This window comes from Ambystoma mexicanum, chromosome 12, assembly GCF_040938575.1.
Source record: "Ambystoma mexicanum isolate Mex_15411 chromosome 12, UKY_AmexF1_1, whole genome shotgun sequence".
In the NCBI taxonomy this organism is placed as follows: domain Eukaryota; kingdom Metazoa; phylum Chordata; class Amphibia; order Caudata; family Ambystomatidae; genus Ambystoma; species Ambystoma mexicanum.
In genome coordinates this window covers 294,519,224-294,545,540 of record NC_090936.1, presented here as the reverse complement: position 1 = coordinate 294,545,540, position 26,317 = coordinate 294,519,224, and the positions used below count along the sequence as shown (strand labels likewise).

The window sequence follows — 26,317 nt, the reverse complement described above, 5'->3', positions numbered from 1 at the left end:
AACCTCTGGCCCTGTGTTTTAATTTGTTTGAGGGAATTTGGGTCCAGTCAGGTGGTACAGTCAAAGCCAAACTGTCAGTAGCTTGTGATTACTATGTATGAGTAATTGTGTCAGGTTTGGACTGGGCTATTTTTTATCTTGTTAAGAGCTGTCTTTTGCCCCATAGCTTTTGCATTATTTCAAGGACTTCATGAAATAACCAGAGGTGCAATTACAGTCGTATTCTGATGACACCCAACCCATTAACCATATATGGGTTTAAATACATATTAGTTCCCTTTGTAAAGTAAGTCCTGCTATCTACACCATGGGACAAAGCATCTGTAAAACAAGTTTAACGCCTACACACCCATATTAGGCGCTTCAAATGACTCTTGTCACAATGCATTAATAAGTTTCATCTTTTTGAGTGTACAAAATAGATTGGATGTGTTTTAGTTTAATAGGTGTATTAAACACAGAAATATAATTACCTCAAAAATAAACAGCCCATTTTTATCAAATTTAAAGCAATGCAAAGCATTAAACCTATTGACAGCCTTAGTACATTGGTTAAGGGTCAGGGATGAGTGTACCACTAGACATTGTAATAAACTCCAGCAGATTAGACAGAGTTGTTATAGCTCATTTCCTTTCTCTCAAATTCTACCTTCAACTAAGGGGCACATCCAACCTCAGTTAAGTCCCCCACTCTTCAAAGTCACCATACCCTTGCCCACCCATCCCCTCTTCCTTCCAGTTCAATCTTCTCTGGATTCTTACTGTCAACTGTAGTAGAAGGAACACACTGCCTCTGCCTCAGCAACCATTTGCTAGTAGATGTTTAAGTCACTCTCTTGTGAAGAAGCATGACTGTACCTCACTTAACATAGGCTTATTACTATTCTACCTCTCCGTCCTAAAGTGCTTTAGAAGCTCACAGTATGCAACGTAAAGCCCGACGCAGAGTACTGCAGACTCCTCCACACATTGCAATCCGGATTTAGGACACAGGCGCCATACTGAATCAGCACTTGTGTAGATCTAGTTCAACATGATATATACCATGGACAGTGGCTCTATTGGTTTTGTGAGACTGCTCAATGGCTTTTGGCACTGAATCACTTGATTCTCATCTCTCACTTGTCTGTGTTCAGCACTGTTTTCTGATACTTTTCAATGTGTTTATACTACTTCTTGAAGGATAGATTTCAGTCAGTCACCCTTGAGCGTGACTCTTGTGGTTTAGCAGTGTATTGCCACAGGGCTTCCTTTTCCAGACTTGGGTACGTCACCTAATCCATAAGAGTAGGATGAGTGCCAATGCCCTGACCCTTAACATAGCAAAAACTCAGAGATAACCTACTATGGCAGTAATGGGCAAGTTGAGTCCATCATATACCACTGTGAGAAACCTGAAGTTGTCTCACCCGCTGGTCCCCAGATATCTGTCGTTCAGGTGGCCAGGACACAGCCCTCGCTATTGGATCCAGTTCCTGGGGGTGGATCAGTGGGGGAGGATCACCTGGGCGAGGGGTCTTTAGGGAGTTGAAGTGGAAAACTGAGGGTTGAGACGCTGTAACCCCTTCCCTGTAACAACATTTCCCCTTCCTCCTCTGTAGGATATTTAGAAGTTCTACCCCCACCCCTCCTTCTTCCCCTTTAAATTTAGAGGCGCGCGGCCCTGGGAGCATGTGCTCCCCTGACTCCACCCACCGGCACCACTCCTCAGTCCCCTTTTTCGCATCGACGGGAATGTGCCGATTTCACCAGTGCCACCTGGGTTTGGCTTCGGCCATATAATACCACACGCTCTTCCCCAGATACTTTCTTCTATCTGTTTGTCTTCTTTTTGCTATCAGGTACTTGGTCGTCTGGCGCCATGCTCCTTGCCGGCGCATTTCGACTTCAGTAGGCTTCTGCAGGTCCAGCCTGCGAGGGGCTCTTCCCTACATCCGATCCCCATGCTCTTTGCCTCCACTGCCTTGGCCCCGACCACGGCTGGGAAGGTTGTACCGCATGCAACGTACTTACTCCACGTGCACTGAACAACAGGCTAGCTCAGTGGAGGGAGCTCTTCGAAAGGTCACCTCCAGAGGATCTGAAGGTTTTCGTCAGACAGAGATTGAGGCACAAAGGAGGGCCGCAAATTTCCATTGCACCCCGTAAGGGCGACTCCTTCCCAAGGAAACGCCTGAGCGGGAGGAACCTCTCTGGTTCTCGCATCAGCACACGTACCGAGGCTAGTCCAGCTAACGGCCTCACGGCCGAGGGGTTGTCAGATCTTTCCGGGCACAATATTGAGGGACCGCAAGGTTTTTTTACCAGGTGTACACCTGAGGAGCAACGCCCTAGTACCGGCCTAATGTCCGAGGGGGCGCCTGCACGCAGCACTACCGCCGATACTTCGAGGGCAATACACCTTCCGGGCTCGACCTGAGGTGCAGGGTAGGTCTCGTGCTCCACTGCCAAGAGTCTTGGAGGAGGCCGGACCCAGGGAGCCAAGCACCACGACTTTGGCACGTGGCACGCAGCTCAACAAAATGGCTGCGCGCCAGATAACATGGCTGCTCGTCCGATGCCACTCCTAGGAATGGAGCAGGTGGGAGAATGAGTTTCAAGGTGGGACTGTTGTCAACCAGGTACGTGGCCTACAGTCTATCCATCAGCAGCGCAGGGTAGGATTCCCCTGCAACCGAGGCAGAGTGTACTCCGGCCCTAGCAGCCACTCCGTCAATATCACCTGCCACCTCTTCAGGTTCCGAAGACCGGTTCTTTGAAAGGTTCCTAGCGCTGATGCAAACTCCTTAGATGGGGGCCATCCTTTGAAATGCTATCAGGCACATGCTCTCTACGGTCACTCCAATGGCAAGGCCTTCCATGAACGACTTGCAGGTTTGGCGGAATATTTGGGGCTTCCTCAACCAGAGGTTGAACAACCGGAGGAAGGGGTTTTGGCAGAAGTCCTCACTCTACATCTCCCTAATAGAACAGGGATCCCGATGCAGAAGGTCGTTGTTACTTTGGCCAAGAAGGGGTGGCTCAAGCCACACTCGGCCCAGCCTGTCAATTGTCGCCTCAACGCCAAGTATAGGAAGATGGAGGGGGATGCACTCTAACTGTCGGCTATCCGCAACCACACTTCTCGGTGATTGCTGTGGCATCACTCTACTCGAAGCCTCAGTTGTCTTTGGCCACCTCGTCCTCGACGCTGCTAGGCAAGGAGGAGAAGATGTTAGAGGCGTACAGGAAAAAGCTGTACTCCAACGCCTCTCTGGTGCAGAGCCAAGCCCACTTCAAGGCTGGGTTAGCAGAGGACAAACTGATGGCGCAGGACATCATGGAGTCCATCGTGGCCCACATCGATACCTCTGGCCAGGCCATATGCATTGCCATGTACATGAGAAGGACTGCCTGGCTTCGGGCTACTAAGTTTATCATTGACCTCCAGGAACGTATATTGGACCTTTCATTTGAGGGTAGTGACCGCTTTCACTCTACCACCGATGAGGAATTCGATAAAAAAGAAGAGCAGCTCACAAACTGCGAAGTCTTTATCCTAAAGAAGGCCATGCCCAGGGCATACACCCTGTCGCATCAACGCTCTGATAAGGGGCGTACATTCGGCAGGTTCAGGGGCTTCCAGGAACGGAGGTCGAGGTACCCTGACTGTTCACAGAGTCAGTAACGGCGCAAACCACAGAGGGGGGGCTTTTTCCGGTCGCGTCCTCCGCAGCAGCCTCACATGGAAAGGAAGCATGACGTGTCCCTTCAGGTCCACGTGTCTCTGGTGGGGGGCAGGGTTGCCTTTCACGTGCATTTTTGGTACCAGAACTTTTTGGACCCTTGGATCCTCCCGGTCCCTCCCTCTCCTCTCTCCTCCCCTCCACTCCCACAGATTGGGACGGCAACTCTGTTGGCGGAAATTCCTGTTGGCGGAAATTTGGTCGCTCGTCGAGAGCCAGGCAATGGAAGTCCCAGCCTCCCAGAGAGGATTGGGCTTTGTTTCCAGGATTTTCGACATACAAAAGAAGAACCAGGCTGGCTGAGAGTTGTGTTGGACCTATCCACCCTTAAACTCTCCCTCCCTCTTCAAAAATTCAAGATGGTTACGCCAGCACTCATTGCGGAGACACTAGACAGGGGAGACTGGATGTGCTCCCTAGCTCTGAAGGACGCTTATCTGCACATTCCGATTTGGCAACCACATTGTTCTTCCTTCGCTTCAGGATCATGGGCTGCCATTTCCAATAAAAGGTGCTACCAGTTGGCCTCAATTCAGCCCCCAGGGTATTTACCAGACTCATGAATGCACTGGCAGCCGTCCTCAGGGCCCAGGGCTACCACGACAACTCGTCCCTGGACGACTGGCTCATCAGGGCGAGATCTCCGGAGGCGTTTCTCCACACCTCCGTCACACCAATTCCCCTTACTAACATCAATCTCAATGAGGTAGTACAAAATGTAATGGTGTTTGGTGCTGTTCAAATGACCTCTAAGAATCGGGTTGTCAGTAAAAGGCGTTATTTGACCAGCTACACTGCATGGAGGAGATGCTATTCTTTATTCCTCCTAATCTCTGCTTTGTGGTTGTTGGGGGCCCAGGCCTACTCTCGGTTGACCAATCATAGCAGCCTTTGTACAAAGATTTCCTAATCTCTGCTTACTAGCCTCCAGGTGGTACCGAATTTACATGTAAGACTTGCTGATTGGCAGAAAAAGAGGGACCATGCCTCGGATGCCCACTGTCTTTCAATGACTCCCAATGAGGGTCTCATTTAATTTTAAGTTTGGGTGCTTGACCCACAAGGCCACTTTTGGTCATGAGTTTCGATACTTTGCCCATAAAATTATGCATTAAACCCCTTATCATATACTACTTTCAACTTAAGCAGTATTTCTTAAGGTCCCCTGATACCTGTTTGAGGAGATATGAAAGAGGCTTTCCGGTTCAAGTGCCAGAGCTTTCCTCTGAGGCTTACAGTGGAGAACCATATGACATTTAGGAAAAAGCTTGCATTTGCTTAGGCCACTTGTTTTTACTAGTGCCTTTGCTGCTGAATATAAAGTCTTTAAGATGCCTCCGCTCATAACTGTTTGCTTAATAAATAATTTCACTGAAGCTAAGGAAGAAATAACCTACCAGATAAAACCAGAACAACCCAGCAAAATAACTTGATGTAAAATACTGTCCACTGTGTGTGTGCACGCACGCACGCACGCACGCACGCACGCACGCACGCACGCACACCCCCCCCCCCACACACACACACACACACACACACACACACACACACACACACACACACCCCACACACACACCCCACACACACCCCACACACACACACACCCCACACACACACACACACACACACACCCCACACACACATACACACCCCACACACACCACACACACCCTGCCCGCCCCCCACCTCTGAGGAAGGAAAGGCAAAAGAGAACCTATGCAGTGGCATTTTATGTGCAAAAGTCCCAAAATAAGGTGGTAACACAAAAGCTCTCAATGGAGTTTCTCTTGGTCTGCAGGTTAAAACACAAAAATAAGTGAGTCGTGGTGGTGTGCACATTTCTTGATGAGTTACCTGTAAGTGTTCAATGGGGACCATCACCCTTTTAGATAGGAAATCCATGATAAGACACAATTTGCTTTCATTTGTATTTTGGTCATCCAGTTGTAAGTGTATTGCATGTAACTTTCAACCAAACATTTATTGATACTTATTAGAGTACTTCATGTTTTAAAGGATTTACTGTAGGGCAACGTTAAAGAACTGTTAAAGTTACTTACCATAGTGACTACTGTAGTCCTTGTCCATAGTCCCCTTTCATTCATGAGTTATGGGATTGGTGTCTGATGGGGACAGGACTGGTGCATTTTGCCCCTCAAGCTTTTAGAGAAGCTTGCAACAATGCGGCACCAACCAACCATGCCTCGCTACCCTATGCTTTCCCATCCACATATACTTTACCAGATGGCTACTAGTTTAGAGGGGTTGAAGGTGGGGAATGAGGAGAGGTAAGAAGAAACAGAACTATGGTTTAGGAATACAGAGGTCACTACAATGACTAACTTTAATATACATCCTGTCCCTTTTCTCAATGGGACGTTCCACAACAAAATATCTAATGTGGGGATGGATAAAACCCTGCAATAAATCGAAAAGGTTCAGTAACATAGTTGGGTGAAATTGAGTGTCTGCTCTGGAGCTATTGTCCACAAAATAGTGAGACCAAAATGCCTAAGAGACCCTAATGGCCGCTCTGCAGATTGCCCCAATTAAACGTATCATTAATTGTTCATGGGCGGCCGTCTGGCCCTAATTGCGCAAGCATGCATGCCTTTTGCTGGATGCAATTTCTGAACATAGTTAGCTTCTAGAATGCATGAAGTTATCCACCTATTGATGAAAGTCATTGTAGCCTCCTACCAAGCCGCTAGACTACCCATAGGTGATGGCAATCCTTCTTGAGGTGCGAATCGTCTTGGTACTGTCCAAGTAAATATTTGGGTTTGTGAAAATGGTCGTTATATTTGATGGCTAATGTGAAATGAATGAACCTTATGTAAGCACACTGTATCCTTGTGAAACACAGAATAGGGCTTCAAAGCAGAAAGTGCCTGAAGCTCGATAATCTAATATGCAGAAGGTGACATGCTACAAAAAGGTAGTTTTCACAAGATTAGCTGCAAATGAGCTTTGGCTATAGAGTCAGCCATAGCAGTTAGCACTGTGTTCAAATGCAACAGTGGTGGAGAAACCATGACCTAGAGTGGGTAGCAGGGAGAGCCCTTCCTGATAACTTTTCAGCAAGGATTTCTGACCTAGAAAGACTTTTCCTCAGTATTAAGGTAGGCTCCAGTTGCAGCAAAGTAGGTGCAACAAGTATCCATCTTCAGCCCTAATCTAGCCATGGAGGAAACAAACAGAAACAAGTCTAGATTTGAATTTAGGTGAATCAAGGCCCCTGCCGAGGGAACAGGGATGAACATGCAATCACCAGCTGCAATGATGCTGCTGTGTGGAGATCTTTCTGGCTGCCTGGATGACAGCCATTCTGTCACACAAAATGCTCAGCTTCACTGTGGTTAGTTTCCAGGCAGCAGCTGCCAAGCTCCTTGATTGAAGGGATGGGTAAAGCAGCATACTCCTCTGTTGGCTGAGGAGGTCCAGCTGGCTGGGAAGAAGTTGGAGTATTAGGTAATAGCTGCATGGTCCAAGCAAGAGCAAGGTACTGCACAGTTTTGGAAAGGAGGAAAATCAAGCTGGATGAGGAAGCATGGCCGGGTTTACTGGAGGCTGTTTCTACCCATAATTCAAAACAATCTTGGGAAATTGTGAATGGAGGGGCAGTTTATACGATTGTAAACAGGACAAAGGGAACTCATGTGGACGCACAGGCATGGGTGAAACATTACTATCGCCTGTTTTCTGGTATAAACCCTCCTTTACCATGCTCAAACCATGTTTATTAATTGCGCTTTACGCTTGAGGAGGTATCTACAGCCAACATCAAGCAAGCGTGTAACCGCGCTCCTGGTCAGGATGCCATCCCAGTCAACCTTTTTCATGACCAGGGCGACATTTGGGCACCATTGTTAACTGGAATTTGATTTCTTTTCAGAGACTGGTCATTACCCACCTTCCTCGAAGTCTGCCATAAATGTCCTATTTTTAAAAAAGTGGACCCTGCAAGCCCCCTTTAGTATAGACCCATCTCCCTGCTTAACACTGCATTTAAAATCTTTGGGAGAGTGTTATTGGGGCACATTGAGACTTGACTGTCGGAGCATTCTATTCTGTCTGATATACAATTCTGTTTTAGACCTGGGGTGGGTACCCTGGAACAGGCACTGAATGTACACCTATTGGTGTCAAATTCGTTTTTTTGCAGGGCGAGGCTACTTATCTTGCATTCATGGACTTCAGCACAGCCTTTGATATAGTGAATAGGTTGTAGTTGTGGGCCGTGCTTGGGTCCCTGAAGTACTCAATGGAGATCCTGATAGTGTTGCAAGAAATACACAGTGAAAACCGCACACGTGTGCGAAGTGGGCCTGAGCGGCAAATGTACGGCCTGCTTTGAGGCTGGAACGAGGGTCCGCCAGGGCTGTGTCCTGGCCCCGGTCCTTTTTACATTGTACATTAATGTTTTACATGATGCCTTGGTGAAGTCTCTGTCTGATTTCCCATGGGTGGGTGGCAGGGCCTTTTCTGCACTCGCCTATACTGACAATACTGTCTTTTATTTATTTTGTATATCTTTTAATTGTTTTATAAACACAAATCCATACTGACATTCTCTTCCCTTCAATTGTTATGTCAACCAATCAGCAATAGATCATCAATGTAATTAAATCAAGTGAATTCACATACTCCCTTATTGCGACATCCCAAGTTACCTGTATCATCTCCCCTCCTCCCATTTGCCCTACATTTTCGTGGCTTTCGCTGGACAACCCCGTGCTGTGTAAACTCGGTGCTCCACGGCCAAGCAGATGTCCACATCAACAGTCAATTGGGCTAATACTGGGCAGTCAGGTGAGCCCCAATGTTGAGCTATGTTACGTTTAATCAGTCCTACTGCTGTGGACAAATACAGTTTTTCCCATCGGTTGGTAGTGTTTTCATCAGTAATATCCAACAACAACAGTTTAGGGTCCATTGGCACGTTTCTCCCCAGAATATCAGTTAGTTTGTTGCCACATTGTTGCCAGAAACTTCGGATTCGAGGACATTCCCACAAAATATGTAGGAAAGTGCCCTCACCCTCCTGGCATTGCACACAGTTTGGATTGGGAGCCTGGTTCCACCGGTACAGTGCGACCCTGGGATCGTCATTTTTATCAGGTGGAGCCTCGAGGCAATTGCAATCTCTCGTGGGTACATTAGGGCCAGTATCCAATCTTCCAGGACGGTAGTGCCCACATCTATTTCCCACTTCAATTTAAGACTGACCAGGTCTGGAGTAGCAAAGGCTGTTATAGCGTTGCATAGAGTGGAGGCGACTTTCTTGGGTATGTGTTCTAACAAGGGTTTACGTTCTAGTGGAGTGCACTGAGGCGTATTTGAGAGTGAGGGGAGATGCCTGCGCAATGCATGGTTGATTTGCATGTAGTGGTAGTGCTCCGTTTCCGAGAGTCCAAACTTCTGCCGCAGTTCCTCAAATATAGTAATATCCTCAGTGAAAATATCCCCGACCACTCTGATCCAGGCCTCAAACCATCTCGGCCATATCGGCAGTTTGTTCACTTCAGCAAGGTTACTGTTATTCCACAGGGGTTGCATCTGGGTGACGATACTGTCTTGATTGCCAGAACACAGGGGGCTCTTCAGAAACTGATCACTGTTTATTCCCTTTTCATGAATGATCTGGATCTGAAAATCAACATGTGAAGTCTGCTGTGATGGTGTGTGTTGGGGAAGAGTTGTGTGTTAAAAGTAAACCTATGGTGCGAAACGGGGCAACTATCCTGAGGGTCAAAGATTTTGACTATTTAGGTTTCTACTTTTCAGCGGATGCTACAAGTCAAGCACACCTTAAAGATGGCCCAATATTTGGTTGGGCTTTCCCGTTTTATGGCTCTGTGCTATGGCCAACCTTTGGACCGTATATCAAAAGTATATGAAATTCAGACAAAAGCTGCAGTTATGTGTGGAGCCCCCCCTTTGGGGTTGCCCTAAAATACCCGATTTACAGATACTTGAAAATACATTTTTCAAACGGTTGTTGGGACTTCTGGGGTCTCCTTTCAATTTTGCTTTCCACAAGGAATTGGGAGTGGGCTTTTTAGAGGACCTGTGGATGCTGGCAGTGATCCTTTTTTGGCTACGCCTGTGCTCAAATGAGAATGCAGGCTTAAGACGCTTTATTATTAATTCTCTATTGGCCAAGGACAACATTCTGTGGCTCTCATTCATAAGCAACTTTTTGAGCAAAACCAATGCCACTGCACTTTTCCCCCCTAAGCATGTTTTTGCCATCTGCACATTTGCAGTATTATAAGCGTCTGTTTGCCTGTGCAGCAATTGAGAAGTGGGAGTGAAGGGAGATGAACAGTGCCCATGCTGTTATAAGATGGGTGGGTGTTATTCAGCCTTATCTTATTTTTAGTTTTTCAAAAAAAGGTGGACCGATGGCTGATCACCCATGCCCAGATTCAATAGTCTGCTGTTGAGAGACAACATTGCAAGCTGGACATTTTTTTCTGATTTAGCGAACTGCCAAGCGTGCGCAGACTTGGTGGAAGACCTAAAGAATCTTATTTTGTTCAGTCCATTGTACAGGGATATTAGAAAGGATACTATCCTCCCTGTACTTGGACATTTTAATCTGAGACAACATCGCCCGCTCTACTCTTTTTACTATCTGTGGATTCCCCTTATGCTGCTTGAGCCTTGTTCTCTTTGAAAAGAGCAATGTACCTTAGGTTTGTGTAGCTGTATCTTGAACTGACTTTCTTGAACTGACTTTTTCCTGTTTTAGTTCTGTTCATTGGTATTACAATGGGTTTTTAATAATGGTAGTTTTGCCATGTGTTGATGTGCATATATTTAATGTCATGAATTTGTTTTTTGTACTTGTTTAATGGATGTGTCATCTGAATAACATATTGACTGACTGACTAAATGACTGACTGATGTCCAAGAACAAGAATCCTGCTGGCCACCGTGGAGGTGTGAGGGATTTGGAACAACTGTTGCTTTACTTGAATTTCTAAATCCTTGGAATAGGAGGAAAAGCATAAGCAATCACTTTGTCCTAGCTAATGGCAAGAGTGTCGTCCTAAGAGGAGGGCCCTCCACCCATTCACAGGACCTAGAAAGGACACTTGGTTAATTGACAAAGAGGTCCCTTAAGGCCTCCCCCAGTTATGAAAGAGATCAGTTGCCTCTAGCTGGTATGTCTATTCCTGGTTGGGGTGAGTGAGAAAGATAATGTGTTCTAACTGTACTGCTTGGACAGAGGTTATGAGCGTAGGGGCAACCAAGGATATCCCCTGCCATACACGCATGCAGGAGTCTATCACCACAGTTGTTTGGGGAATAACGTCCTTGAAAGATAAAACTTAAAGCAAATTGCTTACCATGCAACCAACATATGAGGAGAGGAGATCATGGATTCTCAGTGAAATTTGTAAATGAACATCCTGCAGCGAAGGGAACGGATTGCAGACTGGAAAGAAGTAGATTTGATTACTGCACATTTTGATTCTGGCCAATGGACTGCCAGCATAAGCAGGAGGTAATGCGGCCTAGAAGACATTGGAACCACAATTATGGGATGGATGTTCTTGACAGAAATCTTTGTTCAATTTTGATATCCTCATCTCTCTTTGGGGGATAGGGGTTGGAAACACCTTCTCTGAGTGAGTGCACCAGACGATATCGATGTAGCTCAGCCTCCGACAAGGCGCCAAGGAAGACTACTTTTCTGAAGTTTGTCAAGCCCAAGGCAAAAGAAAAAATCAGGATGGTCTGAAGCAGAGAATTGGATCACAGTTGAGTTGGGGCCTAATCCTGCAGATCATTTTAAGAAGGGTAGACGTATGCGCCCTGTGTTTAAGGTGGCCCACTTCTGCCATCAGCTTGGTGCCCAAACTTGGCGTTGCATTGAGCCCGAAAGGAACCACCTTGTATTGAAACTGAAGTGCCTAGAAAAAAAACATAGACATGTGCAATAATGGGGCCAAATAGGGAGAGGCTTATAAGTTTAGTTATGTGAATTGCCTTTTATGGTGGCATTAGGCATTAGTGGTTGGGTGTTTTCCATATCTACTCCACAAATCCAATCCTCAGGATTCAGGTGAGATTGGATCCGGGCCAGAGAGATTGTCTTGAACTTTTCTTGAGGGAGAAAAGTAATGATGTGAGGAAGATCTGGGTTTTCAGGCTGATATTCTACTTTTTGGTACCAAATAAAAAAAAAAAAGAAATAGAAGCCTGCCCTAACCCCTCACCCCATGAGACAGGGAGGGAATTGATCCCATAGCAATCAGGCTGTATGTAGCGCATAGTATGACATCCACTATAAACATACTCCTCAAGCTATGCAACAACTCATCAAGAAACCTGACAAAACAACCATTTGCGATCACAACCATTGATGAACACATATGACCACCAGCTAACCTCTGCAATACCACAACCTATCCTGCATAACTCGCAATCTTATAACAGCCCAAACTAGAACACACTAACCTCACAACCACATCAACCTCCAACATAGAATGGCTACAAATCCAGCCATGCTCTACACTCTACACAACATCAGGTCACTAGCACATGCATGAAAGTGTACTGCCAAAACCCTTTCTTTAAAAAAACCTACACGAGCACTCAGGAGTCGTGGAAGGTATCAAAGCAAGACCAGCCCATAATGACATAATAGCTATGATTCTCTTTGCCACCTTGGGGAATGTTACTTGAGGGCAATTAACCCCATGTGAAATAGTCTCTCACCGGCATGACAGCATGTGCTCCAAGAAGTCAATATAGTTGGTGAATGTTGCACTTTACAAATGCTGCTGAACATAACACAACCTATTTGTTGCAACAAGGAATAGGAACATGGGATATGTAAATGGGGATGACAAACACATGGGGGAAAGAAATTAAACGCTTAGTGACTCCTCTGCAGTTCATTTAAGTGCAGTTCATTATTTTATCTGATAGCAGGATTTAAACAAACTTATTATAAGGGATTTTTTATTCCAAATTCCTGAGTCAACTTCTGAACATGCCATTTAAACTAAATGACTGTGTCAGATTACAAAAGACACAAAAATATAGCAACCCAAACGTGCAGTATTTTTCCTAAAATTAGATTAGTCTTTCAGAACTGTCACATTGCACAGTTACTTTTATCCATACTTATTAACTATGTGGCGGTGGGGTTGATACCTGAATGCATAAGCAATCCTTTAGTATTCCTCTCTAATCACGTTTCTTTGGATTCTCCCTAATGTGCTTAACACTGATGAACTGCAGTCAAGGTAGCTATTAATTTATTAATCTAGAATTAGCCTACATGAAATAACTTGCTGATATAGAGCTGAAAAAAGTATGGCAAGCTTTAGAAGCAGTACAAAATCTCGCTTTTTAGTTTTTAGGGACTGTTTATCTCTTTTCTTGTTGGCATCCTGTCAAGTGGGAGTTGGAAATCGGGTTTGCAATATGTGTATTACTAGATATGATATTGTAAATGTTACATTTTTATCACAGCTAATTTTGAAAATGATGGCTATATTGCTCTGAGTTTTCTGGTCACTATAATTATTTTGGTAAACAAAACAATATTTTTGAAGAAATGTGGCAACGGATGTGAATTGCCTTGTTTTTGATGGTATTAAACATAGAAAGTATGAGCAAACCACCTCTTAACTCATACACTAGTTCATGGACTGATTTTTGATAACATGCCCTTTGTTTCGATAGTGATGCTGTATTTTGTGTTCTGTCATGATTTCGTAACCATTAGTGGCGTTTCTCATAAAAACATAATTGGATACTCTTGGGAAATCGCTTTAATAGTTTTTGCTGTTTTATTGATTCATCATGCTTTCCTTTTTTTCTGTCTCTCTCCAGTCCTCATCTTCTGAATCTCCATCTTTTCTCTGCTACTTTCCTCCAACAGCTCCCTTCTTTCTACTGGGGCGTAGAATATTCCTGTGTCCCAGCTCCCCTAATCTGTATTGTGCGTCTCCAGATCTTAGAAAGACACATACACTCATCTCTGGGACTAGCCTAAACCCACTTCATACTAGCCATGTCAGCCCAGTTCTGAGGAAATCCATTTCTGTCAGCGAAGAGCTGCTGCTGGCTGGTAGGAGCAATCTGCAACAATATATGTGCATATATTTTGCTTTCAATTTGTGTTCTAGACTTTTAAACAAAAAAAACTATGATTGGCACCAAAGCACCAATTGCTTTTTGCATGACACCACTAGTGTGCCAACATGAGCACTGCATACAGCTAATCATTTAACAAAGTATCTTTAACTAAAATACAGAATGAAATGAAATAAATAGCATGCTTTTTATCTCTGTTATAACATTTCATAGACCTGGCATGTGGCAGAAATGTTCTAAAGTCACTAATGACCTTTCTTTCTTTTTGTTAATTGCTTGCTAAAATCTACCTGCCATGTACTCACATATCTAGCATGCCACTAATTGTGGTTATGCACAAATTGTAATTGAGATTTTACGTTGACTCCGCAATGTATTAGCAAATAAGCTGTATCTGATATCAATATTTGAAATATAGTTCACTTGAAACATGCAAATTGTGACCAGGGATATTAAGGCATATTTAAAATCCCAGACCTGAAAAAGTATAACTTAATATGTTTAGGTATGCATTATTTGCCCTTGCATACGACTGGAGCAATTTCCAATGATATTCCCAAGTTCTTTCATTTTCATTCATTGTGGATGCCCCAAGCTGTCAGTTCAGTGTAACCAATTATAAATGTTTGCATGCTTTTCCATTTCGAATATTGACTTGTGTGCTGTCCAATTCAGAGTTCATTCAGTAATTCAGACACATTGAAATCTGAACGGGATAGACATTGCCTCAGCCGAACATTGTTTTGGCTATTTTTTCATTTCATTGGCTAGGCCCATCCTGAAACCACCATCTTAAATTTGTTTAGTTCATATAATAATGCTATTTTATCTACAGATAATGTTTAAAGATATTGTTTTGCGATAGTTTTATACCTGTGTTTGTTAGTTTTTTTTAGTATTGTTTATTTTTTTTAAAAGGACATTCAATATTTGTATAGTTCTGATTACAAACTGTAGCTTAGCAGCCCCTTGACCCATGTCAATTGGCTATTCACATACTTATCTATCATTGTTTCCTTATCCAATAACAGCTAAAAATATTGTAGTAATATTGTAGTTCCTTCATATGTGGCCTATTAGATAGAAAAAATCGTTGGCAAAAATATGTTTTGAAAGGGGTGTGAATGACGAAATATGAATGTGTTTCGAATACCCCTAAATTTACGTCACATAGTAAATAGATCTGCACTTAAACAAACATGTTAGTTGAAGACAGGCATTATTTCCAGTTGACCACTTCTTCTAAATGAGAATGGTTTAAAGAATACATGTCAGTGCACCAAAAAGGTAAGAGGCATGAACAAATTTATATACGATTATGGTTGTTGTATCAAAACACAGCAAACATTTGGGTTGTTAAGATTCTTTTTTAAGAACACCTTAAACATATGTTGTAGATTTTTTTTAAAAACAAGTTTGAGGACAATTAATGGGATAAAGAACAGAAGGAAATGTCTTAAAAGTGCTTTTTTAAATTGGCTGTTAAAATGTATGCTTTTAATTGAACATTTTAGTAATGCCTGTGGATAATTTGCTTTCAATTTGTAAGCAATGAACTTGATATGCAGTGATTGTTTGGATTGTGAACAGTGATTTTGCATTCCAAGCAATATGTTTATTTTGTATAAGAGCAGCAAGTTTGTGTCTGGAATTTAGAAATCCAGTGATAATTTTAGATTTATATTAAGAGCTGCTGCTAGTAAACTAATATATATATATATATATATATATATATATATATATATATTTACATAATGAAAAAACCTCTCCCTAATTACATAGTGTCCTTAATTGGAACTACACAGTATAGAATTGTAGTAATGCTTTTCCAGCTCCCCTATTGGATATTGACTCAAATGGTTATTTCCATGGAATTCTTGGACTGCTCTTTCTGTAATGAATCATTTAAAGGTTCATTCGGAGAAGGTTGTTATTTTTCAATTGTCTGGCAGTAGTTGCAGTGCCTTACAATAATTTGGTTGAAGATCAGCTAGATAAATAGAGGTATATCACTGTGAAAATAATGGCATTCCACCTCTAACTGTGTATTGATATGCCCCTACATTCTTTGGATGGATCTTTTTCACAAATACAGTGTTACTGCTATGAAGTGGAAAAGTCAATCTTTAAATTTACTGCAGAGCAAACTGCTGCATGCAACATATCTAAACGATGCATGTACTATAGGAGTCAGTAACATTCAACCATTATATTAAATTCACTTATTGTAAGCATAATAACAGATAGCCCCAACTTGAAAAATATGAATGAAAAAAGGGTTTATTTGATAGACACCTGAAACCTTTTGCTAATCTTTTCTTCTCAAATTAGCAGAATGCCCCCTTTTTTGTAAACTGTTATTTATCATTAGTTTAAATCTCAGAAACAAAGGATGCACACTTGATAATCAGATGGGGTGCTTTTAGAATGCTTAATTCTTCCAATCTGGTTTACAGTTTTTGTCAAGTGATTCAAAACATATGTTGAAATATATTTGGGTACCTTTAATGGTTTTGTCATGTTTGGTGTTAAAGATACAAATCACTAGTCACTTCAGGCTTCGATTGTGTTTTTCCAAGTTTGTCTCTATGGGGTTTCAGTTAAAGAATACTTTGTATCGACCTAGATTTCTGATATAACATGTCATGTTGGTGCTAGGTCATTAGTATGTTTTCTGAATCAGCATAAAATACATGATGTTCATGATGCCTGTTTCTGTAAAAAAAAAAAGAAAACGGGGAATACAAATGTGGGTCTGTTAACGGCACTTTAAAGCAGCTACCTTTGTGCCATTAAAATGACTGTCTGCAGACTTAGCACTGACATATTGACATTAATCCAATGTCCTATCCTCCTCAGGGCTAGAATTCTGTATTTTCCAGCAGACACTCTACCCCCATTATATTTGACGATCAAGTCTTTACCTTTTATGCATTACATGGGCAGGTTTAGGTTGAGCTCGAAGGTTTACTCCAGTGCTTTTGATTAGCGTTTATTCTTGCTGTGAAATATTGAATTCTATCCTCAACATGTTGTCCTTGAGAAATGCACATAAACCTCTTAAAGGGAAAGGGTCTCTTAAAATATTACCTTTAGTCAATTAAATTGTGGCACTTTATGGTGTGGGGCTGCACGGTTACAATGCTCTCTTGGCACATCCGTAGGAGGATATTGTCCGTCTGTCATCTAAATGAAGATTCTCTATGTTGCAAAATATTCTAACAAAAACTGCCTGCATGCTTGGGTAGCATAGATAAATCCTGTACTAGAAGCATGAGTTATTAAAGTGAAACAAGATAGTCCTGCTGTGCTCCATGATATTCAGATGTACAGCATTGGAAAGGTTATTAAAATATAGTTATCTGTAATCTGCATGTAACTTGTTTTTCTTCGGATGTCTTTTGTTTGCCGATATTATTTAGGAATGGGTAGTGGCAGTGGTGGAAAAGATGGAGGACCATTTAAAGCACTTTTAAGACAACAGACACAATCTGCTCTCGAACAAAGGGTAAGCAATTTGTTCTCATAATTTTGTCTTTTACCAAATGCGAATATAGAGTATACGTACAGTTGTAATGTTCAGTTTTGCTTACTTTTGCTGAAATACTTTGCTGTTCGCTGCTTTGTTGCGGGGTGAGGCTACCCCTAATGGTCCACATCTCTCTTAAGGTTCCTTACCAGTTTTGATGCATGTGCAGTCTAATATCCTGTGCTCTATCTAATGTGCTAACATATTTCTGGTTGGCTTTGTCTCTTTTATGACTGCTCTTGTCAAACACTAAAAGAGAAAGTTATTTTCTTTTCTTGGACTTTCCTGACTTCTACCTCCTGTGAGGTTATTTCCGTGAAAATGGCAAATGGTTTAAGAAGCATCAAGGGCAAATTCACCGCCCCTCTTCCGCTCTCAGTAACTACCATTGATTCACTGGTATGTCCGGGATCAACCTCTTATATTGAATTACCAGCCCCGGAAGCTCTAGCGGCTACATCTTTCCAAGAGGTGCCGAGCACACTCCGCCCTGCAGAACATGTTGTGCAAATAAATGCTCAAAAAAACCCACTGCTTCCCCTACTTTCCTCGCCCCCGGTTCCTCCGGTGCCTCCTATTTCTTCTCCCTCAATCAGTCCTGAAGTAGGCAAGGCTATCGATGACTTCAAAAGTTGTTCTGAGTCCCCCCTGGTCTCCGAGACTGATCAATGCCAATTCGATATAACCATGGCGAAAATGGAGGCATTGGACAAGGCTGTCTGTCGTTCGATTGGCACCCTGACACCCATTGTCTTTAATTGTGTAAAAAACCGCATGGCTTCTCAATCTCATGCGCCCCACGATCCCAAAACTTTTTTGGATATGAGTGTTGGTTCGGCCAATGTCATTAAAAAAAAACTTTCTTTTCCGCACATATTGCTTTCACCTGAACCCACTTCCTCAGTCAACAAAGCGGACCATTCCCTATTACCGCCTGCTGAGTGTCAAACCCAGCACTCTTCTGAGGGGAACCAATCCCAATACTCTCCTAATTCGTTTCCGGTGATTATCCGTATCCTAGATCTTTTGGATAAAGGTCATGATCTGACCCATCTTGCACTGAGGGAGATCAAGTCAACGCAATCACTGATAACTTCAAAGATGGATCGGATCGAAGGCTTCATTATGGCAGCCGAAACGCTAAAAAATCTCAACAATGTATGCCCCACGATCCATCCACCTGTTATTAATTCGCTTATGAAAAATAAAAGCATTCAGTGCTGCCTGGACTTGACTCCCAATCCGCCTGCTACGCCTTTGAAAACATCAATAGATTCTGTCTCGTGCAAATGTCACAATCCTTCCTGCGATCTGAAATCTGCCATAGAGAAAATGAATACTCTAATAGCTCTATATTCATCTGTAGCCCCAACCTCTATGAATGGTTCTGACAGCCCTACTGTTCTTCTTATAGCTCTTGAACATATGCAATCTGAACCTCCGGTTCCTGCTTCCAGTGGTAACTATGCTGGTTTCATGTCGCGGAGAGCTAAGAAACTCCACCAAAGAGCTGCCAAAAGAAATTCTAAAAGAAAGAAGAATATCGACATAAAAGAACCAAATCTTGCAACTGATTCGAGTATTAAGATCTCTGTCGAACCACTAATAGATGAGGATCATATTGACCTCAATCAACTTTCGAAAGAAAGCCAAGATGTCTTAATTCCACCCATAATATCAGATTCGTCTGCAAGTTATGTTGCAGTTCATTCTTGTGAGACGCCCGGGCTACCCGCCAGAATACCCATAACTGATGACGCTAGATTGACCACTTTTGATAAAACAGCGAATTGACTCTACTGAAACATCTACCTTAAAACGAAAAACGAAAAATAATAATGTAATCCCAATCAATTCATTTCTCAAAGGACAAGTATCATCACCATTGATAGAAGCCAAATCTAAACTGGCCACCTACTTCCCGGTCTGTGGGAGAAATCGCACTACCCGGCATGATGAAATCGTACTTGTCGAGTGTCCATCTAATTCCATTTCCAGAACATATAGTGAAGCATGTACTTCACTCTCTGGAACCAACGAAAATGTCAACATTAGTAATCCAATGAACGATGTCAAGGCACGAGAAAATGCACCAAATACCTCCTGTTCACCATCTGTGCATTTAGCACCTGCACGCTCGACCGACTTACAATCCAGCAGTAACAAGGTGACATTACCTGCACTTTCTCAATCGATCAATGATTCTAACTATTGTCTTATCTTGCATGACAATGCTGATTTCCCCAGTAGAACTAGCTCTGGGACGTCCGGGAACGGACTAGGAAAGGTAACATCGTTGGCTCCCCAATTTGTTATGGAACCTTCTATTCTTCCTCCTAACGGTCAGCCACAATGTACTACACCTCCATCTCATGTCCAGAACTGTACCTCTATGCAGGGCTCTTTAACAGGTAGCTGCAACTTTGATCCTCAAGCTACTACCATGTTATCCCATCATGAAATATTAGACATCCTTAGGAAGGAACTTAATGAAAGATCATCGAAATCTAATTCTTTCAATGTAACTTCTCATCAAGATCCATCTATGATCTCTCACCATGTTCCCTCCAGTGAAATCGCCTCTGATCCCCACTTAAAATCATTTGACCAGTCATCTGACACTAATGAACAAATCATCCCAGAAAAGCACCATTTAATAGGATTTGAGGGGAAAAGCGACTTACTTGGTAGGAACCGGATTAATCGGGCCTTTATCTTGGCACTATTCAGTCGCATCCCTCAACTACGGATCGTTAAATCGGCAGACATTCTGAGAGTGTCATTAGCCACGGACAATAATTATCGTGCTGTAATTCATTTAGCTTCAGAGGCTGTAAAGAAATATCTATGGTTTAATAGGGAAGGTATTTATGAAGAAGGCCTCACCTTAAACTCATTGGAAAACGAACAAGAGGCCACCAAATTCATTCAATTTAAATGTCCCCAGGCTCTGAGCCCCAAATCGCATGCTTCATCGCAATCCGAAAATCACGGGGCTGCCAATGACGAAATCACCGAGCTCCTGCTTAAAGTAGGCATTTCTCATGACCTACCATGGCTTGCCCCCATGCTTAATTCTCTCTTAAAAACTACGGATCGCTCCCCCACTTCATAGCCGTCTTCCAAAACTCTACTCTCTTTTCAATCGTGGAATTCATGTGGCTACCTTAACCTTATGAAATGGCACTCAACCCTTGATCGCCTTAGCCGTCCATCAATACTTATGTTTCAAGAGACCATGAAAACCACTTCCCTTTTCTTGCCTGATTACTCAACGCATTATATCCCTGCTATACGAGCTCCTGCCGGTCGTCCATCTGGTGGTATTATGATAGCTATAGACAATGCTCTCATGTTTAATTCAAAAATTGTCTGGCATGCTAATAATCTTCTAGCAATATTACTGGAAACTAACATCTATAATTATCGTCATTTAATTGTCATGACCATTTATTGGAATCCGTCTACTACCCCCATTGATGAGATGATTGAGACAGTTGAGAATTGCTTAGAATTTGTAACTCATGAATACGATAATATTGAAATCATCCTTGGCGGTGATTTTAACTGTGACTGCAGAACCCCCAATGAAACTGGCGGATCTCCCAGAAACCTACTCTCGAAAAATAGAGGCAATATATGGAGGACCTTCCTGAAAGATTGGGATCTAGATCTTATTCCCCCCGTTGACCCGTCAAATTGGACCACATGGTCAAGGGATGGAAAAAGTTCAACAATTGACTTCATATTTGTTAGTCACAATTTGCTCCTACGATCATCTCCTCTAAGAATCTCCATGCTGCCTTTTGGTGACCACGCTGTGTTACTAGGCAACTTGAAATTCGACTTTTCCATTACTGGAGTTGACCATTCTACTGCATTGTGTGAAGTAGATCGTTCTATGACTTCTATCAGATGGTCTATGACACTGTGCAAGCAATTTACTCAATTTGTAAAGTCAGCCATAGCACTTTGGAACAACTCGGAACGAATGCCCACAAATGTTCTAGAGCAGCGATATGTTGAAATAACGCATGCAGCACTAACATACCTTAGCAAAAAGAAAAAAACTGATATTAAAAATCGTCACCTCTTTGATCCACTTTGCAAAGTACAGAAGCGGGAGAAAAACAAGGCTCTTAGAGCTTTGAAAAAATCTATCGATCTCTCGCGGGAACGGCATCTCACGCGGCGCAATTCTATCGTGTCAGCATACAAACGCAGCTTGAAGCAGATACGGCTAATAAGACACAATGAAATAAATTGCAAACTTGTTAGAGCCATTTCATCTCATGACACTCGAACTATATGGCGAACGATCAAGAGCCATACCTCTCAAGTATCGCTTTCTATGCCGAATGTTATATCGGAATCCACCTGGTATGAGTATATCAGACATAAATTCATGATTCCCGTGCGATTTTCGAATATAACGACCCCCGCTTTAAGATATCATGACCTGCCGCGGTTGGTTTGGACTATCGCTGACATTAAGTGGGCGATATCTAAACTCACTTATTCTAAAGCATCCGGCCCCGATGGCTTGCCTCCATGTCTATACAAAGAAGACCCGGATTTGTGGGCATGTATCTTAAACACCAAGTTTCAGTCTATTTTTAATACAGGAGTTATTCCTGTTTCATGGCTAACTGCCAATATCATCCCGATCTTTAAAAAAGGTGATGCTGCGTTGCCGCAGAATTATCGACCTATTGCCTTAATTGACACTGCTGCCAAATTATTCGCCTCTCTCCTTCTTCATGACCTGGAGAATCACATTGGAGCATTAGGATTATATTCCAAATACCAAACTGGATTTAGAAAAGGTATGTCCACCTCACTTAATGCCATCATTATGGCATTTACCATCGCAGAAGCCAAGAAACTAACATCTAACCCCGTTTATATTGCTCTCATCGACATGTCCTCAGCCTTCGACACAGTGATCCGTAACTTATTGTGGGCCAAACTTACCAATATGGGAATTCCATCTGTCCTTATTTATTGGTTCAAAGCCTTACATACTGACACCTCTTACAGAATTAAGCTTACCTCAGAGGGACGTATTACTAAAGCTATCAGCACAGAGGTAGGCCTAAAGCAAGGCTGTAACCTTGCCGCCACCTTTTTCAATCTATACCTCTCCGATCTCGATAAAGGTTGGGATGCAAAAAATCTCTTCTCTGCTAAAATTGGCTTGATTCGTCTCAAATGGCTCGCCTTTGCAGATGATATTATTTTATTTGATCCCACCCCGTCAGGCCTCCAACTTAAACTACGGCTATTTGAGGAATTTGCATTAGCACACAATTTGACGCCTAATCCTGCTAAAACAGCAGTAATGCAATTTGGTGTTCGGAAGCGAACTGGCAAGTCGCAATGGCACATCATGCAGACCCCCATCCCTCTCATTACAGAAACGATCTATCTGGGTTATCACTTAACAGAGAAAAACTCTATCCTAATGTGGACTGACCTACTCAACAAAAAGATCAGACCCCTGATATCACAATCCAAAGTAATTTATGCGAAATACTGTAAGTTTTCACTAACTCCCCTCATCGAGTTTTTAACTTTGAAAATTGAAAGTGTAATTCTGTACTCTCTCGACATATGCATGGGTGAGATGGGCCCAATTTTGGATCAATTGCAAGGAACAGCCCTGAAACGTGCCATGTCGCTTCCGATGTCCCTACCTAACGTAATCTTGAGGCATGAATTAGGTTTAGTCGCTCTATCCACTCGTTGGAAATGGCGTCTTCTAACCAATTTCGCTAAGATTGGACATCCTATAGCGAACTCCCTATATGTTGAGTTGAATCGTACCATTAACCTATTGCCCACGTCCTCTATGGCTCTCTATGTGACAAAAATGGCTGCCATACTTAAGATGGCCAACATTACTGTGGATGATGTCCACTACAGACCAGGATATGCCAAAAAAAAGCTGTTCGAACTCGATTGGCGTACCACTCTCGATAGAATAGGATCATTCAAACTTTACAAGGAATATCACTTATTTACCCGCAAACGTATCCCTAGATACGACTATATTGTGCTTTTTCCTTGTAATTCTACTCGGAGGATGTTTCTTTGGTTCAAATTCAATTTGTTTCATACCAAAGAAAGAGTAGTAAAATGGGTTGGTCATAAATTGTATGCCTCGAGTCCTCATTGCAGATTTCCTATGTGCACCGAAACCATTGAAACATTAAAACATCTGGTTTTATATTGTCCCCATTTTAAGAATCAAAGAACGATTTTATTGATTGAATTCGTAAATATTAATTATACTGACTGCCTGCCTTTCCTTTGGGCTAGAATGATGCAAGGCAATCACAAACCACTTATATATGCCTTAACGAAACTATGTAAAGCAATTGCAAGAGAATTGGAAAAAGACTGTTACATGAATATTTCATGAATCATCCATTCTCTTTCTCTCTACCCTTTGCAAATCTGTACAAGATTGCTGATGCACGCCCATTTTAATGTGTAGATACTTTTATCGTCTATCCTTTTCTTTTTCCTTTTTTCTTTAGTAATATGTCATAGGAATTCCTGGTCTGTAATTTTACTTGAATGATGGTTTTTATGATTATATATTGTAATGTTCCATGTCTGAAGGTACTTTTTGTAATGATTCTTTCACTGTATCTGATTGTATTTTTCTTCCTTTTGTAAAGACTCTCTTACTCGTTAGGAGAGTCAAATACAAATAAATAAATTAAAAAAAAAAAAAGAAATACTTTGCACCACTCTGTTTAAAATGTTGTCTGTTGAATTGTGTACATTGAAGCTATTCTACAAAGAAAGCATAGCTTTTTAAAGCAGGTTAGAGCATATTAAATATAGCATAGAGTAGCATAGCAGAACATAGCACAGTGCAGCATACCAAACAAAACATATTCTCACATAGCATAACTATAAAGGTAGCATTTGCCAAATATAATATTAGCATGGGTGGTTTAGGCAACCTGGGATAAGCCCTGCATTATATGGCGACCTATAAGAGGGCTAGAAATACTGAAGAACATTGTGATTCACTCTATTGTTCCCCTTTGCCGAAATGCAGCACTCGCAGAATACTACCTCGTCCCCACCAAACATAGACCATCTGCTCCAGACTCCTCCTTTCCAGATTTGAGATCTGCTCCATTGCAGGTTGGCTAGCAAAATGGGAATATAGAAGTGCTTAAGCTTCCCTTCTGCCCACTTCAAATATGTTGTGAGGTTGGCAAGGAATATGTAGTCTATCCATCCAAGAACTATGGGAGGCAGGCATTAGAGGCAGAGATCCATGTTGGTCGATCAGTCTACATTTGGTAAGCCTGAAGTGAAAGTGGGATTTGATTTTTGCTTTGGCTGATTTGTGAGTTTCTAGTTCAGATCCCTGGCCTGTGACTCACTCGCTCAATGCCTTTCTCCCTCTATTGCACTTAGCTCCTTGTGATAGGCGAGGGGTCCAACAGGCTTACGACACTTGACACAAGATGTGAAGCCTTGGAAATAAAACGAGAAGATAGTGAGAACCGCTCCCGCCGTAACAACATACACACACAGGGAGTCCCACCCTCGGTCTCCGAGCTGGACCTGGAGGAGTGTGGGCGGGACCTCTTCGCTCAGTCTTGTCTCTACCCGATGACGCCTCCATAGAACTGGATAGGGTCCTCCCCCCTGACATCTTGGCATAAGTGCACTTTTTTAAAATGAAGGAAGAAATTATGAGGAAAGCTAGAAACTCTTTGCGCCTTCTCTTCAGAGAATCTTCAATAGCATTATTTCAAGACTTGGCATCCTCCACTCTGCTAAAACAGACAAGTCTGTGCCTGCTGCCCGACTCCTCCTGAAAGACCTGGGAGGAGCATGGTCCAGATTTTGCAGGAAGAGAAGACCCAATGGTCCAGCGCAGAGAAGCAACAGAGAGAGGGTCACCTGAAACACATGCCTTCTTCGCCTTGCACGGATTGCTTCCGATCTAGGAGACCCAAGACTATACTCCTAAATGATGATTTAGATTTGTCGGCTTTGACAAGGCCCCCGACCCCCTTGCTAGGGGGGAAACCACCCCATTCTTCTGGGAAGCCTGACCCAGCAGCACAAATCACAAGAGACCTCAGCCCACAGGAACGAAACAAGTGACACTGGTTACTGATTTGGGCTACAGGTGGGTCTGGCGTACCAGAGGTTTGTCGCCGGGGTGGATGCTATGGAAGCCCCGCTAGTCGTGAGGTTTGCTCACAAGTTGGTTTCAGTTTTTTGGGGGGTCGGGGGAATGGGTGTTGAAGAGGATTTTAATTTAGCTAAGTCGGAGAAAGACGAGATGGTTCTGCATAGAGGGAGCATCACCTGGAGCAGACAGGGCACTACTAATGCATACAAAAAGGCCCTAGCTACGGTGAGGAGGGCGACGTCAAGCATGAGAACCGGCCAAAGTTAGATAGAAGGGAACAGGATTAAGCTTTTCCCGAAGGATGAGGCATGACAAACGAGGCTGAAAGAGAACTGGTGTTGGTTACTTGGAATGTACAGGGCCTACATTGTCCAGGCAAGCACAAATCCGTGGCTTGAAGGCTACCGGTGTTTGAAGCAGACATGGTCTACTTACAAGAGACACACCTATTAGCTGCTGATGAGTGTAGGGTAAGATTCCCCTGATTCAAAAAAGGTTTCTTCGCTACTACAGCCAACCAGAGAAGACTACTTTAAGGTAGTGGGCTTTGCTCAGTTTCTCAGGGAATTGGGTGTAGTGGACTCCTGGAAGTTACTTAACTCAGGCGCTAGTGACTGTTCATTTTACTCCCACGCCCATAAAGGCCTCTTAAGGATTGACCTGCTCCTCTTATCTGGCCAGCTATTCCCATGCCTGGAAGAGGTCACGATTCTGCCTAGGATAATCTCTGACCATGCCCCGGTTCACCCGTATCTGGGAAAAAGGCTT

General features: G+C 42.9%; 1 protein-coding gene across 7 annotated transcripts in view; it reads left to right on the top strand.

The window, feature by feature from the left end:
* Positions 1-26,317, top strand: part of C2CD5 (C2 calcium dependent domain containing 5) — a 2,654,621-nt gene that overhangs the window by 642,512 nt on the left and 1,985,792 nt on the right. For 5 of the 7 annotated variants that reach the window (XM_069628454.1, XM_069628457.1, XM_069628455.1 and 2 more), the window contains exon 9: positions 17,270-17,355. In XM_069628454.1, the coding sequence (XP_069484555.1) occupies positions 17,270-17,355 (86 nt within the window). Of the gene's footprint in view, positions 1-13,632; positions 13,822-17,269; positions 17,356-26,317 lie in introns of all 7 variants that reach the window. The other 2 variants (XM_069628452.1, XM_069628451.1) reach the window with 1 other exon arrangement.